Source organism: Chiloscyllium plagiosum, unplaced genomic scaffold (genome assembly GCF_037043375.1).
Source record: "Chiloscyllium plagiosum isolate Xiang-an unplaced genomic scaffold, Cpla_swu_hap1 HiC_scaffold_22, whole genome shotgun sequence".
Taxonomy (NCBI): Eukaryota; Metazoa; Chordata; class Chondrichthyes; order Orectolobiformes; family Hemiscylliidae; genus Chiloscyllium; species Chiloscyllium plagiosum.
In genome coordinates this window covers 49,093,903-49,111,199 of record NW_028270160.1, presented here as the reverse complement: position 1 = coordinate 49,111,199, position 17,297 = coordinate 49,093,903, and the positions used below count along the sequence as shown (strand labels likewise).

Here is a 17,297-nt window from a genome sequence, read left to right as displayed (position 1 = left end):
TTTGCAAGATCTTGATAGATCAAAATTCAAAGCTGAACTTTTCCATAAAACAAAAATTATGCATTGCCTTGAGTAGTTTGGAAAATATTAATGATATACAGTGTTGTATGCCTGTAATATCTTTCCAGAGCGAATGCATGGATTACAAGTCCCTTGCTATTTCTTAAGAACCTGTGTTTCTCACAAAGGGATGATGCAGACAATCTCACACACACTTCTGTCCCAGTGTTGACAACTCTGCCATATGCTGCTATCGTCTAAACAAGACTTGCCTGCCTCAGTAGCAGAGGTACAATCATGTTCCATACGGCTTACCTTCCAGAGAACTGTGCATCCTCCAAAAGCTGAAAAGAGTGTGCATGCTGAGATGGTGGCCTGGATTTTCCTGGTGAAGCTTGCTTAATTTTGAGTGGTTTTAGTAGGCAGCTTGACAAGGGGAATTTGAGCGGGGAGGAATTCTATTGATTCCCTTCCTGGAGAAATCATGCCTGCCATATTCCTAAACTAACTCAGGCAGTGTAAATAAGAGAAATGGCTTCTGCTTTTGTGTCTGATAGACAAGTTGGCATCTCTGAAAGACATCATACAAAAAAGGATACGTTGTGCCCAAGTGTGTCTCGGGTGTAAGGAAGAAACTTTTAAATTTAGAACGAAGTCTGTATTTTCCTATTCAACAGCATGACTATATTTCAAAACAAAACTGTCCATGTAGCAATTTGGGAAATTACTATTGGAATTAATCCAACAGATTTCCTGTAGGACTATGAATCCTGGAAGTGCTTTCATAACTCTACAATTCTGAATTATCAGGATTGAAAGAAAGTTGCTGATTTTGGTAAAGAATTACAACCAGCTCTTGCAGTCCATTTGCAAAATGGGCTCTTGGTCTGTGTGACAACACTTGGAATAGTCCTAGTTGAGTCCCATAAACACTGAGATGAACTGCACCTCAGGAAATCTGTGGAAGGATATCTACCTGCCATTTCAGAATCAATACTTGCCTTTCTTCATCTGCTATCTTGCTACTACATCATTATCAAAAGCATTCTTCTTGCCCTTACATATCTCTTTTGTTGTGCAGCTGATAAATTTCATGGGCTTATACATTGTTGGTATGTATAACACAACAAGATTGAGATTAGTTTGTTCCATTGTCAGCACATGGGAGGGGACCATGTTCCTGGATCACTGGTGATTGGTTCCTTTGGTGACTGGTTCCTTTGCTTGGATATCTGTTTCCTCAGATGAATTCAGTCAACTGTGGGCCTTTCCTTTACATTTCCTCCCCTTTCCTTCCCATCTCCTTTCTTCTTGTTTGCATTGTCCCACTATTACGAGTGGCTGTACATAGATCGATGTTTGAGGCAGTGAGATGCCTTGATAGAGGCAGGAATGGATTCTCTGATCTGTCAGGTTTCTCATCAAATCCTTTTGCTGTGTAAAGACCCAATCTCTGACAGAGACAAAGTGTTCACTCCAAGCTTGGGGATACATGAAATCACTGAGCAAAAGACAGAAATGTTCAGGCTGTCGCTTTACTCTTTTGAACTGACAGCTTTGCAGTTACTTTGCCATCCCTTGTTACGTGTTTGTTCAGGCTTCCCTCTTTAACTTCCTTTCCACCATTGGCACTGTGGTTGCCATTGACTGGAGGTGACCTATTCCATTGCAAGAAAGAAGAATAGATAAAAAGGCTACTGACTTGTTCAAAACTGAGTAGCAAACGCGTTGTGCAAACATTTAATTTTGACCTAGTTCTCAGGATCAAGCACCATCTGACTGGGTTTTTGCTCCCTAATGCTTTCTGATCTAACTGTTACCTAAAACGTGCATTTTCCTTTCTGTTACGGACTGAGAATAATTGTCTCAGTAGGATCCTTGCTTATAACTCACTCTGTAAGCCATTGCATACTCACACTGAATGAAATTGAGAATGAAGCAGCTGGCAGGTCAGAATTTCCACCTATTAGGCTTATGGGATCTACAGTCTAAGCCTTCAACTAGCAAGCAATGATGTCAGACCATCTCACATCATCGATGAATCAATGCCTGGAAAGCTTTCCTGGCTGTATTGTCTTTGGGACCTTGCCCTCCATTCCTCTGCCACTACTAATGACAATCATATCCACACCTTGATTGCTTCAAGTTTCAGACTTCTCTCGTGGTGTTTTTGCTTTCCCTGAAACAAAAGTAAGAGCTGCTCCTACAGATTGAATATTATTCCACCTCCCCCCCCCCCCCGCAATAACTTGAGCTCCCATTTATATTAAAATTTCTTTGCAGCACTCTATTAAATCAATTTTTAAATCCTTGTCTTCAAATCACTGCTTGGCTTCACCTCATTATTGTTTAAAAACGTTTTCCATTTCATCCCACATTCACCTTTTTTTGTCTGCATAGCCATGTAAAATTTCTGTTATATCCGCTGTATTAGCATTTTCTGTAGCGAGGCTATTATTTTTATAGAGTCTTTGACTATGCAGAACGCCACAGTAGAACCCAATCCTATCCTCACTCGCATCTACATCAACACAATTTGGAGAATTAATGGGACTTGATCTGACAACCTCCCTGAACCTGATAGCCTGAGGTCAAAGTGGCTCCGGAGATAACTGTAATATTCCAAATTCTCTGGATTCTGGGAAGGGCCCAACAGGTTGGAATGCCACAAGTGAAACATAACTATTCAAGAAAGAAAGGAAATAGAAAGCAGGAAATGATCATCCAATAAGTCTAATAGCTTTCACAGGGTAAATACTAAAATCCAATGTAGTAACAGAACATTTAGAAAATCATTGTACAGCCAGGTCGAGGCAATATGGCTTTGTGAAATCAAGTTCGACAAATTTATTAGCATTCTTTGAAATGGGGTAATTAAATGGGAACCAACAGCTCAGGTATATTACTGTTTGTAAAAAACCATTCAATTAGACATAAAATGTTAATGGAGTTGGGAATGGCATTGTAAGCATGGAGAAATGATTGGCTGATTAACAGGAAACTGAGAGAGTGAATACATTGTAGATAATTTTTAGGTTGCAAAGTGTATCCACAGGAAGGCTGCTAACTATTTGCAATCAATGTCCAAATATGAAGGCAGATAGTTGGTAGAGTAATGTGGAGTGGTGCTGCTTGTTTGTAGCTGATAGAATTCCCAACACAGCTGACTCCAAGAGAATCTCCTGGAAAATTGAAACGCCTGAAGTGTAGTTCCCTGCATTTGGAATCTTCTGAAAAAGTGTGTTATACCTGGAGAATTCAAATAGTACTCACTGAGGGAAGCTTATTTAGTTAATAATAATTAACTTACTCAGGAAAATTTTGAGAATTTAAAAGAACACTTTGCTTGAACTCCTGGGTAACTATTAAACTGATCACCCAATTCACCACTGACCCTCCCTGTTACATTCCTAATACCTGACACCCTCTAACCGAACTTCTCTCCTCCTCCCTGGATCCCACACCCACTGCCTTTCAATCTGAGGCTGCTAGATTCAAATCCCAACCACCCTGATCACCCTGGATCCCACATCGACCCTCCCTCCCCCACCAGACTCCACCTGCCCCCCAGCACTCCTGGTCAGATCATTGTGCCAGACCTGAGAACCACCCTGTGCCAACATGCCCCGACATTGCCCTACCCAACCCGCCAGATTCAACCGCCAAATCCCCAATGTGACCTTCCACCACCTCAACTTGACTTGACCCCCCCCCCCCCCCCCCCCGCAATCCCCTAGCCCAATACAAATCGGGCTACCCTGAAGCCAACCTAACCCACCTCTCACTAACCCTGTCAAAGAACCTTTGGGCTTTTAGCCCCTGAAATATGGCAGCAAATGTTGAAAGAAAGGGATGTGTCTTGGTCGAGAAAGCTGATCTTGCACTGAGTGGTTTCCTCTGATGGTCTTGTTTAGCCAGGTCACACTTGGAACACTCGAAAACTCCGGCAGGTAAATGGATAGTTTTAAAGTCAAATCTGTTCAGTGGAATATCTGGGCCATTATTGATGACTTGGATAAAGGGACGAACTTTATTGTCACCAAATTTGCTAATGTTATAACGTTAGGCAAGTTGAGAGGAGCTCACAAAAAGTCTGCAAAGAAAAAAATACGTTATGTGCACTGACCAAAATAAAAACTGACAAATTAAGTATAATGTGAAAAAATGTGAGATTATCTATTTTGCAAAGAAGAACAGGAAAGCAGAATATGATTTAGATTAGACTAGATTACTTAAAAGGAAAAAGATTGCAAAAGACTAATTCTGAGGGATCTGAATATGAATCACAAAAGATATCATGCAGGTACAACAAGAGTTAAGAGGATAGATGGAATATTAGCCTTTATTACAAAGAGGATGGAGTATGGTTCTGTTCGCCGAGCTGGGAATTTGTGTTGCAGACGTTTCGTCCCCTGTCTAGGTGACATCCTCAGTGCTTGGGAGCCTCTTGTGAAGTGCTTCTGCGATGTTTCCTTCGGTATTTATAGTGGTTTGAATCTGCCGCTTCCGGTTGTCAGTTCCAACTGTCCGCTGCAGTGGCCGGTATATTGGGTCCAGGTCAATGTGTTTATTGATTGAATCTGTGGATGAGTGCCATGCCTCTAGGAATTCCCTGGCTGTTCTCTGTTTGGCTTGTCCTATATTAGTAGTGTTGTCCCAGTCAAACTCATGTTGCTTGTCATCTACATGTGTGGCTACTAAGGATAGCTGGTCATGTTGTTTTGTGGCTAGTTGGTGTTCATGGAAGCGGATCATTAGCTGTCTTCCTGTTGTCCTATGTAGTGTTTTGTGCAGTCCTTGCATGGGACTTTGTACACTACATTGGTTTTGCTCATGCTGGGTATCGGGTCCTTCGTTCTGGTGAGTTGTTGTCTGAGAGTGGCTGTTGGTTTGTGTGCTGTTATGAATCCTAGTGGTCGCAGTAGTCTGGCTGTCAGTTCAGAAATGCTCTCGATGTATGGTAGTGTGGCTAGTCCTTTTGGGTTGCGACATGTCCTCGTTCCGTTGTCTTTCCCTTAGGCATCTGTCGATGAAATTGCGGGGGTATCCGTTTTTGGCGAATACATTGTAGAGGTGTTCTTCTTCCTCTTTTTGCAGTTCTGGTGTACTGCAGTGTGTTGTGGCCCTTTTGAACAGTGTCTTGATGCAACTTCTTTTGTGTGTGTTGGGGTGGTTGCTTTCGTAGTTCAGGATTTGGTCTGTATGTGTGGCTTTCCTGTATACCTTTGTGGTGAATTCTCCGTTCGGTGTTCTCTGTACCATCATGTCTAGGAATGGGAGTTGGTTGTCCTTTTCTTCCTCTCTAGTGAATCGGATTCCTGTGAGTGTGACGTTGATGATCCAGTGTGTGTTCTCATTTTTTTTATTTAATTATTACAAAGGTGTCATCCACATATCTGACCCAGTGTTTGGGTTGAATTTGCGGTAAGACTGTTTGTTCTAATCTTTGCATTACCGCTTCTGCTATGAGTCCAGAGATGGGTGAGCCCATGGGTGTGCCGCTGATTTGTTCATAAATTTAGTGGTTGAATGTGAAGTGTGTTGTGAGGCACAAGTCCAGTAGTTTGAGTAGGCAGTCTTTGTTGATAGGTTCACCGTCCTGTTGTCTGTTCTGTATGTCCAGCAGGTTGGCTATTGTTTCTCTGGCTAGGGTTTTGTCGATAGAGGTGAACAGTGCCGTTACATTGAATGAGACCATAGCTTCTTTCTTGTCTATGTGTATATTTCTGATGATGTCCAAGAATTCCTGTATTGACTGTATAGAGTGTCTGAATTGGCTGATCAGGTGTTTCAGTTTCTGCTGTAGTTCTTTAGCCAGTTTGTGTGATGGTGTCCCTGGTAGTGATAATATGGGTCTGAGTGGGCTGTCTGGTTTGTGCACTTTGGACAGTCCATAGAATCTGGGGGTGTTGTTGCTTTCAGGTTTCATTCTTTGTAGGTCAAACCTGGTTATCTGTCCGTTTTTTTGTAGGTTCCTCAGTGTGTTGTTTATCCTATTGGTGAGCTGTGGGGTGGGGTCAAACTCCCTCTTTTGGTAGGTGAGGAAACACCAACACCAAGGAGAGGGAAGCACTAAAATCACTAAGAAACGATAAGAACATAATCATACTACCAGCAGATAAAGGCAGAATGACGGTCATTCTAGACAGAGCAGAGTACATCCAAAAAGTGCAACAACTACTTGCAGAAACCAACACCTACCATTCACGAGAGAGGAAGAAAAGAACAACCAACTCCCATTCCTAGACGTGATGATACAGTGAACACCGTACGGAGAATTCACCACAAAGGTATACAGGAAAGCCACACACACAGACCAAGTCCTGAACTACGAAAGCAACCACCCCAACACACACAAAAGAAGTTGCATCAAGACACTGTTCAAAAGGGCCACAACACACTGCAGTACACCAGAACTGCAAAAAGAGGAAAAAGAACACCTCTACAATGTATTCGCCAAAAACAGATACCCCCGCAAGTTCATCGACAGATGCCTAAGGGAAAGACAACGGAACGAGGACATGTCGCAACCCAAAGGACTAGCCACACTACCATACATCAAGAGCATTTCTGAACTGACAGCCAGACTACTGTGACCAATAGGATTCATAACAGCACACAAACCAACAGCCACTCTCAGACATCAACTCACCAGAACGAAGGACCCGATACCCAGCATGAGCAAAACCAATGTAGTGTACAAAATCCCATGCAAGGACTGCACAAAACACGACATAGGACAACAGGAAGACAGCTAATGATCCGCATCCATGAACACCAACTAGACACGAAACCACACGACCAGCTATCCTTAGTAGCCACACACGCAGATGACAAGCAACATGAGTTTGACTGGGACAACAGTACTATTATAGGACAAGACAAACAGAGAACAGCCAGGGAATTCCTAGAGGCATGGCACTCATCCACAGATTCAATCAATAAGCACATCAACCTGGACCCAATATACCGACCACTGCAATGGACAGCTGGAACTGACAACCGGAAGTGGTAGAGACAAATCACTATAAATGCCGTAGGAAACATCACAGAAGCACTTCACAGGAGGCTCCCAAGCACTGAGGATATCACCTAGACAGGGGCGAAACGTCTGCAACACAAATTCCCAGCTCGGCGAACAGAACCACAACAACGAGCACCTGAGCTACAAATCTTCTCCCAAACTTTGAAGGATGGAGTATAAATGTAGGGAACTCTTACCACAACAGGGCACTGTTGCGACAATGGAACACCATACACAATTTTGGTGTCCTTACTTAGAGCCTCATGTATTTGAATTGGAGACTGTTCAAAGAAGATTAACCTCGGCTGATTCCTGCGATGAAAAGGTTGAACAAAAGGTTGGGCCTGTACTCACTGGAGTTTAAAACCATTGAGGTAATCCTATCTAAACTTGAGATTGAGGGGGCTCCACAAGGTTGGCACTAATACTTAACTACACCATGAGTTTTGAGAAATTTTTAAATTTGCAAATTAATTCTAATTAACCTCATCAACAGAATGTTGAGGTTTCTTCTACTCAGCACAGTTGATCCTGGAAAGATATACTTTGACGTGGAGGGGCCTAGAATTAAGTGGCAAGTGAAAGTAAGGGGTCACCTCCAAGTTGAATTTCTTCCTTGAGAAGGTTGTTTGTTAGTCTTTGGAATTTGCTTTCCTGGAGGATGTGGAGGCTGGAATATTGAATAAATTAAAGACTGTGTTCAACAGATTTTGATCGATGCTAACAGTTAGGGGACAAGCAGGAAAATGGAGTAAAGATCTTCAAAAGACTAGCATGCCTTTATTGAATTGAATAGATTGAATAGTCTGCTCCTTTTCCTATTTCTTATGATACATGTGCACATGAGTAACAGCATTGGTTGGAAAGTAATTAGGTTTGTGAAACCTTGATACTTTTCTTCCCCCTAATCCAGCCACTTAAACCAGTTGCAGGATTGCTACTCATTGCTTTGGGTGAGATTAATTAATTGTGAACTAACTAGATCATTATTTGTGAAAAGATAACTGAATCTCTCTCCACTAGAATGCTTAATAATGATTCTGTGACAACTATGGTCTTTTTGAAGCAAGTTTCCTATCTTACCATAGAAGAATCATAGAAGTTCTATAGTGTGGAAAGAGGCCATTCAGCCGAACGAGTCCACACAGACCCTCTGAAGATTAACCCACACAGATCCATTCCCCTACCTTATTACTTCACATTTCCCTGAATGATGCACCTAACCTACACATTCCTGAACACTATGGGCAATTTAACACAATCAATTCAGCTAACCTGCACATCTTTGGATTGTGGGAGGAAACAGGAGCACCCGGAGGATACCTGCACAGACTGCAGAAGAATGTGCAAGCTCCTCACAGACAGTGGCCTGAGGCTGGAAACAAACCCAGGTCCCTGGTTCTGAGAAGCAGCAGTGCTAACCACTGAGCCACCGTGCCACCCATTGTACCAAAAACTGTGGACCTCCACCACATAGTTACTTATGTGATATTTAACTTGGGATGACTGTGCATTTGCTAACACAAGCAGTAACTGTGCTTTAACAGTATTATTACAGTGTGTTAAATTGCTTTTTAACTGTAAGCATTATTGAAAAATAGTTGGGATGTTTTTCAATTATATTTATTGCAGTCTATATTAGTTTTGTTGCCAGTACATTCCGTGGAGGATCTTAATGAGCAGAATGCTTTGTGTCACTGATGATAATGTGCATGTTAATCATCTTCCAAATGAAGTTTTAGACCATTCATCACCTTATTCCAGGGAAATTACAGTTAGATAGACTTAGTTACAAGTTGTAAACTTCAAACTGGAATGACCAAGATCAAATTATTTCGAACCTTGTCTATGTCAACATCTGAGTTTTGGACACACCAAATACAAGCAGTTCCTTGAAACCGATGTGTGATGGAATGTGATTAGGTAACTGGCTGAGTCACTGTGAATATAGTGGGCAGATTATGACAGGAACAGAGAATAAAGAATACCTTTATTGGTATTTCTCATTATTGATAACAGCTTACATTTCAATAGCTCCGAAAACATATACATTTTCAATGTGCATGCCAAAATCTTAACGTAACTAGAAATCAAACAAGAGCCACTCAGTCTTGGGAGCAAAGCTTCTAAAATTCATGCCTTGAGGATTTTTATTTGCAAACATCTAAATAACTAGCGCATAATTGAAAGTTTTGATCTTGAGGCAACTTCTGAACGGGATCTGGAAATTGTTTGGCTGAAGGCTAGAAATCAACTCATTGGATCGGATTCAGTGAATATCACTGCATTCATGCTATTAATGCATATTTCCAGGTTTCTCATTTACTTAACTGCATTGTGGTCACAGCTGCATGATGTGATATCAACAGTAATTAAAGCATCTTTTTGCTGATTCACCTACACCTTGTTCTTTAAACTGCTGTTCTTGCCACATGTTTTCAAGCACAACATTCTTCAAACCCATTCCACTTTTAGCATCCTACACTTTCTATGCACTTTATCAACTCACCAGTTAGCCACTGTTATCAGTTATCCATTGCATCCAGCAGGTGAATACCTATCTTGACTCACTCACAGTTTTGTTTCTTCACTGTTTTGTGGAAAAAAAGTCACAATGTACAAGGTGGGTGCTACAAGTAGTCCAGCTAGGGTTGGGAAAAAGGCCCGTGATATAAGAGCATTTCCGAATGCCAGGCATTAGGAGATGGGGAGTTTGTAGATCGCTGATAACAGAACTCCAAGTACCAGAGAGTCAGATTTACTGACTTTATTTCACCAATGACTGAGCTAGAAAATGACTGAATACGATCAGTGGAAAGAGGGAGAATTCATAGCCTAATCTTTAATTTTCCAGGAAGTACATGTACAGCAAATATCAGGGAACATTCATGTGGACACTTTGCTCAGAAAATCAAACTGTTTCAAAGGTGCGTTGTCTTGGAGGGTGCATTCAACACAGTGAAACTTAATTGAGTTATCACCTTGGTGATTCACACCTCTTAACTGATTACAAAACTTTTCAAGAGAATTTAATGCACCTGTTTTTATTGCAATGTAAAATGCCCAAAAGTTAATAGTGTGGAAGATATATCACACAAATTATGAGCCATCACAAGTTGTTTCCTGATGTTTGGCGCTAATGCTTAACTACACCATGAGTTTCGTGAAATGCTTAAATTTGCAGAATAATTCCAATTAAACTCATCAACAGGAAGCTGAGGCTTCTACTCATCAGTGGTAAGTACCTTTAGCTAAATTGTTTGAAATATTAGTGGCTCAATGGTTAGCACTGCTGCCTCACAGCACCAGGGACCAGCATTTGAGTCCAGCCTTGGGCAACTGTCGGTGTGGAATTTGCACATTCTCCCCGTGTCAGCGTGAGTTTCCTCCCGGTGCTCAGTTTCTTCCCACAGTCCAAAGACATGCAAGTTAGGTGGATTGGCCATGCTAAATTGCCCACAGTGTCCAGGGATGTGCAGGCTAGGTGGATTAGTCATAGGAAATTCAGGGATAGAGTAAGAGGTGTGGGATGCTCATTGGAGGGTCGGTGTGGACTCAGAAGGCCAAATGGCCTGCTTCCACACTGTAAGGATTATACGATTCTCTGTGATGATGGCTTGGTTACCAAAATGAATCTCCTGCGTTGAGAGCGTGAGTCTGCAGTGTACTTGCATGGTTTCAAAGGATGCTCGAGAAGAGTAATCTGAAGACTCCACTTGGGGAGGGTTGACATTAAGCCCATTTCCTGGGAGAGGTTTATCTGTGATCACCATTCCAGGAACAATTAACTAAAAGGTGTAGTCTCCTTTAAAAACAAGTATACATCAGAGACAGAATAAGAAAATGTAGGTAGGGCAGCATGGTGGCTCAGTGGTTAGCACTGCTGCCTCACAGCTCCAGGGATCCAGGTTTGATTCCAGCCTTGGGCAACTGTCTGTGTGGAGTTTGCACATTCTCCCCGTGTCTGCGTGGGTTTCTTCCAGGTGCTTCCGTTTCCTCCCACATTCCAAAGATGTGCAGGTTAGGTGAATTGGCCATACTAAAGATGTGCAGATTGGCCATACTGTGGGTGGCACGGTGGCACAGTGGTTAGCACTGCTGCCTCGCAGCGCCAGAGACCCGGGTTCAATTCCCGCCTCAGGCGACTGACTGTGTGGAGTTTGCACGTTCTCCCCGTGTCTGCGTGGGTTTCCTCCGGGTGCTCCGGTTTCCTCCCACAGTCCAAAGATGTGCAGGGTCAGCTGAATTGGCCATGCTAAATTGCCCGTAGTGTTAGGTAAGGGGTAAATGTCGGGGTATGGGTGGGTTACGCTTCCGCGGGTCGGTGTGGACTTGTTGGGCCGAAGGGCCTGTTTCCACACTGTAAAGTAATCTAATCTAATCTAAATTGCCCTAGTGTTAGGTGCATTAGTCAGCGGGAAATGGGTCTGGATAGGTTACTCTTCGGAGGGTCGGTGTGGACTTGTTGAGCCGAAGGGCCTGTTTCCACACTGTAGGGAATCTAATCTAATCAGTTGGAGAAAATACTGAGTTAGCACCTCACCCATAATGCAGTGATAGGGCGTATCCTGCTATATTTGCAGCAGAACCTTCTGGGTACAGATTGGCCTTAGCTGTCACCCATGTACCCACTCCAACCCTACCGCAGCCCAAATGATGGACATCATCATCCTCACTGAAAGTAATTAACAAATAATAGTAACTTTTCAAAGAGAAGATTCATATTCTTTCAAAGAGATCAATCTGAGACTGGTACAGTTGAGAACAGAAGTGAGTCAAACAGTCAGGGCAGGCAGGGACAAGGTAGGACTAATAAATGAAACTGCATTTATTTCAATGCAAGGGGCCTAACAGGGAAGGCAGATGAACTCAGGGCATGGTTAGGAACATGGGACTGGGATATCATAGCAATTACAGAAATGTGGCTCAGGGATGGGCAGGACTGGCAGCTTAATGTTCCAGGATACAAATGCTACAGGAAGGATAGAAAGGGAGGCAAGATAGGAGGGGGAATGGCGTTTTTGATAAGGGATAGCATTACAGCTGTGCTGAGAGACGATATTCCCGGAAATGCATCCAGGGAAGTTATTTGGGTGGAATTGAGAAATAAGAAAGGGATGATCACCTTATTGGGATTGTATTATAGACCTCCTAATAGTCAGAGGGAAATTGAGAAACAAACTTGTAAGGAGATCTCAGCTATCTGTAAGAATAATAGGATGGTTATGGTAGGGGATTTTAACTTTCCAAACATAGACTGGGACTGCCATAGTGTTAAGGGTTTAGATGGAGGGGAATTTGTTAAATGTGTACAAGAAAATTTTATGATTCAGTATGTGGATGTACTTACTAGAGAAGTGCAAAACTTGACCAACTCTTGGGAAATAAAGCAGGTGACTGAGGTGTCAGTGGGGGAGCACTTTGGGGCCGGCGACCATATTTCTATTAGATTTAAAATAGTGATGGAAAAGAATAGACCAGATCTGAAAGCTGAAGTTCTAAATTGGAGAAAGGCCAATTTTGACAGTATTAGGCAAGAACTTTCAAAAGCTGATTGGGGGCAGATGTTCGTAGGTAAAGGGACGGCATCAAAACAGACCCTTCAGTCCAACCCGTTCATGCCGATCAGATATCCCAACTCAACCTAGTCCCTCCTGCCAGCATCTGGCCCATATCCCTCCAAACCCTTCCTATTCATATACCCATCCAGATGCCTTTTAAATGTTGCAGTTGTACCAGCCTCCACCACTTCCTCTGGCAGCTCATTCCATACACGTACCACCCTCTGCGTGAAAAAGTTGCCCCTTAGGTCTCTTTTATATTTTTCCCCTCTCACCCTAAACCTATGCCCTCTAGTCCTGAATTCCCCGACCCCAGGGAAAAGACTTTGTCAATTTATGCTATCCATGCCCCTCATAATTTTGTAAACCTCTATAAGGTCACCCCTCAGCCTCAGATGCTCCAGGGAAAACAGCCCCAGCCTGTTCAGCCTCTCCTTGTAGCTCAGATCCTCCAACCCTGGCAACATCCTTATAAATCTTTTCTGAACCCTTTCAAGTTTCACAACATCTTTCCGATACGAAGGAGACCAGAATTGCATGCAATATTCCAACAGCGGCCTAACCAATGTCCTGTACAGCCGCAACATGACCTCCCAACTCCTGTACTCAATACTCTGACCAATGAAGGAAAGCATACCAAACACCTTCTTCACTATCCTTTCTACCTGCAACTCCACTTTCAAGGAGCTATGAACCTGCACTTCAAGGTCTCTTTGTTCAGCAACACTCCTTAGGACCTTACCATTAAGTGTATAAGTCCTGCTAAGATTTGCTTTCCCAAAATGCAGCACCTCGCATTTATCTGAATTAAACTCCATCTGCCACCTCCCAGCCCATTGGCTCATCTGGTCCAGATCCTGTTGTAATCTGAGATAACCCTCTTCGCTCTCCACTACACCTCCAACTTTGGTGTCATCTGCAAACTTACTAACTGTATCTCTTATGCTCGCATCCAAATCATTTATGTAAATGACAAAAGGTAGAGGGCCCAGCACCGATCCTTGTGGCACTCCACTGGTCACAGGCCTCCAGTCTGAAAAACAACCCTCCACCGCCATCCTCTGGCTTCTATCTTTGAGCCAGTTCTGTATCCAAATGCTTAGTTCTCCCTGTATTCCATGAGATCTAACCTTGCTAATCAGTCTCCCATGGAGAATCTTATCGAACGCCTTACTGAAGTCCATATAGATCACATCTACTGCTCTGCCCTCATCAATCTTCTTTGTTACTTCTTCAAAAAACTCAATCAAGTTTGTGGGACATGATTTCCCACGCACAAAGCCATGTTGACTATCCCGAATCAGTCCTTGCCTTTCCAAATACATGTACATCCTGTCCCTCAGGATTCCCTCCAACAACTTGCCCACCACAGAGGTCAGGCTCACCGGTCTATAGTTCCCTGGCTTGTCTTTACCGCCCTTCTTAAACAGTGGCACCACGTTTGCCAACCTCCAGTCTTCCGGCACCTCACCTGTGACTATCGATGATACAAATATCTCAGCAAGTGGCCCAGCAATCACTTCTCTAGCTTCCCACAGAGTTCTCGGGTACACCTGATCAGGTCCTGAGGATTTATCCACCTTTAACCGTTTCAAGACATCCAGCACTTCCTCCTCTGTAATCTGGACATTTTGCAAGATGTCACCATCTATTTCCCTCTTCCATATCCTTTTCCCAGTAATTCAGATTGGTACCTGAACTCACTCAATTATATTTGTTTGCATCTTGACTTGGGGTTGTGCGACTTTGTATTTGTCTGGATTCTTAAAAAAGGGGTAGAGAGAGTAACAGTTAAAAATTAGTAATTTGTGTTTCTTTTCTGCCACTGGTTAAAAACAAATCCGTTTGCAATAAGCAGCTATTTTATTGTTAAGTATAAACAGATGGTGAGTGAACCTGATTTGTCAATCAGGTAAATTGGGAGCTCTGATGATTTGATTAAATTTTTTCACACTTGTGACAACTATGTACAAAGCATAGTTTGATTCCAGCTCACTATCCCTGTGAGTGGTGATAAAAGTGGTCACTTCTCAGTAATATTCAGTTTTCAGTTGAAGCCTCTTACAATGGCTTCTCATTCAGTTTGTGTGGTTATGACTTATCACTACCTGCCATGGTCACTGTCCTGTGTCCTTACACCCACTCATTTTTAATAACAGCTATTAGGAATGAACATTTAAGAATGCCTGAAAGACACAATTTAATGATCCTTTAGAAAACATAATGAAATCTGAAAAATGTACAGAGTAACTATATCTCTTCTGTTTAGGGACTTTTCCTCTTAAAACAATGCAGTGAAAATGTGGATCTAATATGTTCCTGGAGATATAAATCCTTCCCTCCAATATTTTGTCTGCCACATGCAGCTAGTGTGCTGCACTCTGTCATTTGTTTCAAAGTGTCACATGACACATCCTCATGACAAACAATGGTATATTGGTTCCCGCTGACACACATTATCAATTGGCACACAACCCACTCACACTTGTGCTGCTCAAGACAAAATGATAACAGACATTATCAGCGAGGTTAGTAAATCCAGTAAACATTATTCAGTCCTGGTAAGGCCTGTAGTTTCAGTTAATTTCTGTTTAGATGGCCACATTTTTTGGGTAAATTCTATCCTACTCTTGGCAATAATCTTAATGAAACGTTTCTCATGACATTCTGTCCAAAGTCGAGCATCTAAGATCCCATAACTGGTACCTCTGAAGCTGATGTTAAAGTCATTGGCTAATGATGATGGCCAATGGCTAATACAAGTACAGTGTCTGCCATTTGAATTGTGGACACTTTAAGCAGTCCGAGACTGTACTAGAATTAAAACATCTCTTAAACCCCAATCAATAAAGGCTGAATCCTATGACTATGATGAACCATTCAATCTTTAAGGCACTTTTATCCTTCAAACACCACACCAATACAATTATATGAAAATTATATTTAGTTTTATTAAATTATAATAAATGTATAAAATTCTATAGCCAATATATTATTCCGATACAAGAAAAACAATATAAAATAGCATTTTTCATGACACAAGTAATGTTTAAAGTGCATTGTAAAGAAACTGTACATTATACAAAGTCAAGTGTTAGTCTTGTACAAATCACTGGCCAGCAGTCCAAGTCCTTCTCCATCAATGTCCAAACCTTCAGGAGCAAACAAATGCAAGTCTTTTCTTTCGTTCTTAAAAAGAGTAGGAGCAAATCACTGACTCTTGCTGTGTAGTGTACTGTAAGTACCCAACAGTTTGTCCCAGTGAGTAAAGTAAGGCGCATAGTTAGTTTTGAACTTCATGTGGTGGAGGTCGTGGTGAGGAGCCCCTCCGTACAGCCCGAAAGGCACCAGCCTGTGGGTGGACCAGGGCAGGTCGTAGCCGGAGTGGTCCTCCACCGACAGCCAGATGTTGCAGACGAAGAACAGCAGCGTGGTGAGGGGATGGCAGCGCAGAATGACCGGGTTGATGGCGGCAAAGAAACCCAGCGACAGGGTCTCCCAAGCTCCCGAGTACTCGGTGGCCAGGGCGAACGTGGCTGTGTACTTGTGGTGGACCTTGTGGAAGGTGCGGTACAGCCAGGGCACTCGGTGGTGCAGGAGGTGCCACACAAAGTACTGGAAGTCGAAGAGCAGCAGGCAGGCAGCGATGTCCAGTAGGAGGCGGTGCAGCTCGGGGGCTGAGGGCGGCAGCTGGACTGGGCGCCAGTACCAGTGGGCCACCGACAGCGGGAAGATGTAGAGCAGGTGGTTGTACAGGGTCTGAGCCACGCAGCTCGCCATCATCCCCAGGCTCGGGTTACTCTGAGCCTGGATCTTGTATTTCCTCAGGGAGGGCAGCTTCTTCGCCAGCAGGTCCAGGGCGATGTAAGGCAGGCAGAAAGTCGAGTAGACCACCAAGGAGAAGGTGACTGGGAAGAAAGGAGACTTCATCCATTGCTGCTTGGCCCGCACCAGGTCCCAGACGGGCTGGAGGAGAAGCCCAGTCTCCAGTGGTGTACTCCCCATGTGGGTAGCGTTGTAACCAACAGCGCTACTCATGACTGCTCGGCGCTGTGACTGTGTGTCTCTGTGTGTGTTGATTTGTTCCACGCTGCACTCTCGCTGCTTTTATTTGCAAAGGGGCGTGACACTTTCTCTTCTACAGCTTCCTCTCTGGAAACATTGATCCCACTCCAGCCGTTCTTCCGACTCAGGTAGACAAAATAAAAAAAAAAACCTCTTTATTGGCAAGTACTGATCTCTGCCAACAATCAGTGCCAGCAACTTGGCGAAATGTCACTTTATTTTTGTTTTTAGCGTTAAGGCCAATTCGGTTTCCCTTTCGAGACGTGACCCACTGGATTAACCTACTCGGAACCAACACTTCGAGCGCAATTCCTGTTTCGGTACTTGGTGAATCAGTGAAGGGTCAGAGAAGGGATCAGAGACTCTTCTTCCCCCCCCGTGACCGTGTCTACGCCTGCAGAATATCCCCCCGTCCCTGGACCTTGTCAACACCCCAATTCGATGTTTAAAGTAGTCAAGGATTTGCAGACGCCGATTTAACACACATGATCAGCTTTAAACTTGTAAGCCGAGGATGGATCGGATAATATTTTAAGTTTCATTACGTGGGCACCAAACCCCATGTATTTAGGCTCGAAATGGAATTGTACCCGCCTGGTTGTCCAGGATAGCACAGCATTCAGAACTGGGTTGCAGCTGGGATGTTC

The 17,297-nt window shown here is 43.2% G+C and overlaps 2 protein-coding genes across 2 annotated transcripts in view; one reads left to right on the top strand and one right to left on the bottom strand.

Annotated features, from left to right (window-relative positions):
- Positions 1–15,520: 15,520 nt before the first annotated feature.
- ch25h (cholesterol 25-hydroxylase) lies at positions 15,521–16,758 on the bottom strand. The gene has a single exon (XM_043712420.2). The coding sequence runs from the start codon at positions 16,621–16,623 to the stop codon at positions 15,796–15,798; it is 828 nt and encodes a 275-aa protein (XP_043568355.1). The 5' UTR covers positions 16,624–16,758; the 3' UTR covers positions 15,521–15,795.
- Positions 16,691–17,297, top strand: part of LOC122561375 (interferon-induced protein with tetratricopeptide repeats 5-like) — a 94,365-nt gene continuing 93,758 nt past the window's right edge. The window contains exon 1 of the mRNA XM_087999040.1: positions 16,691–16,778. The gene's annotated coding sequence lies outside the window, so the exon portion shown is untranslated. The remainder of the gene's footprint in view (positions 16,779–17,297) is intronic.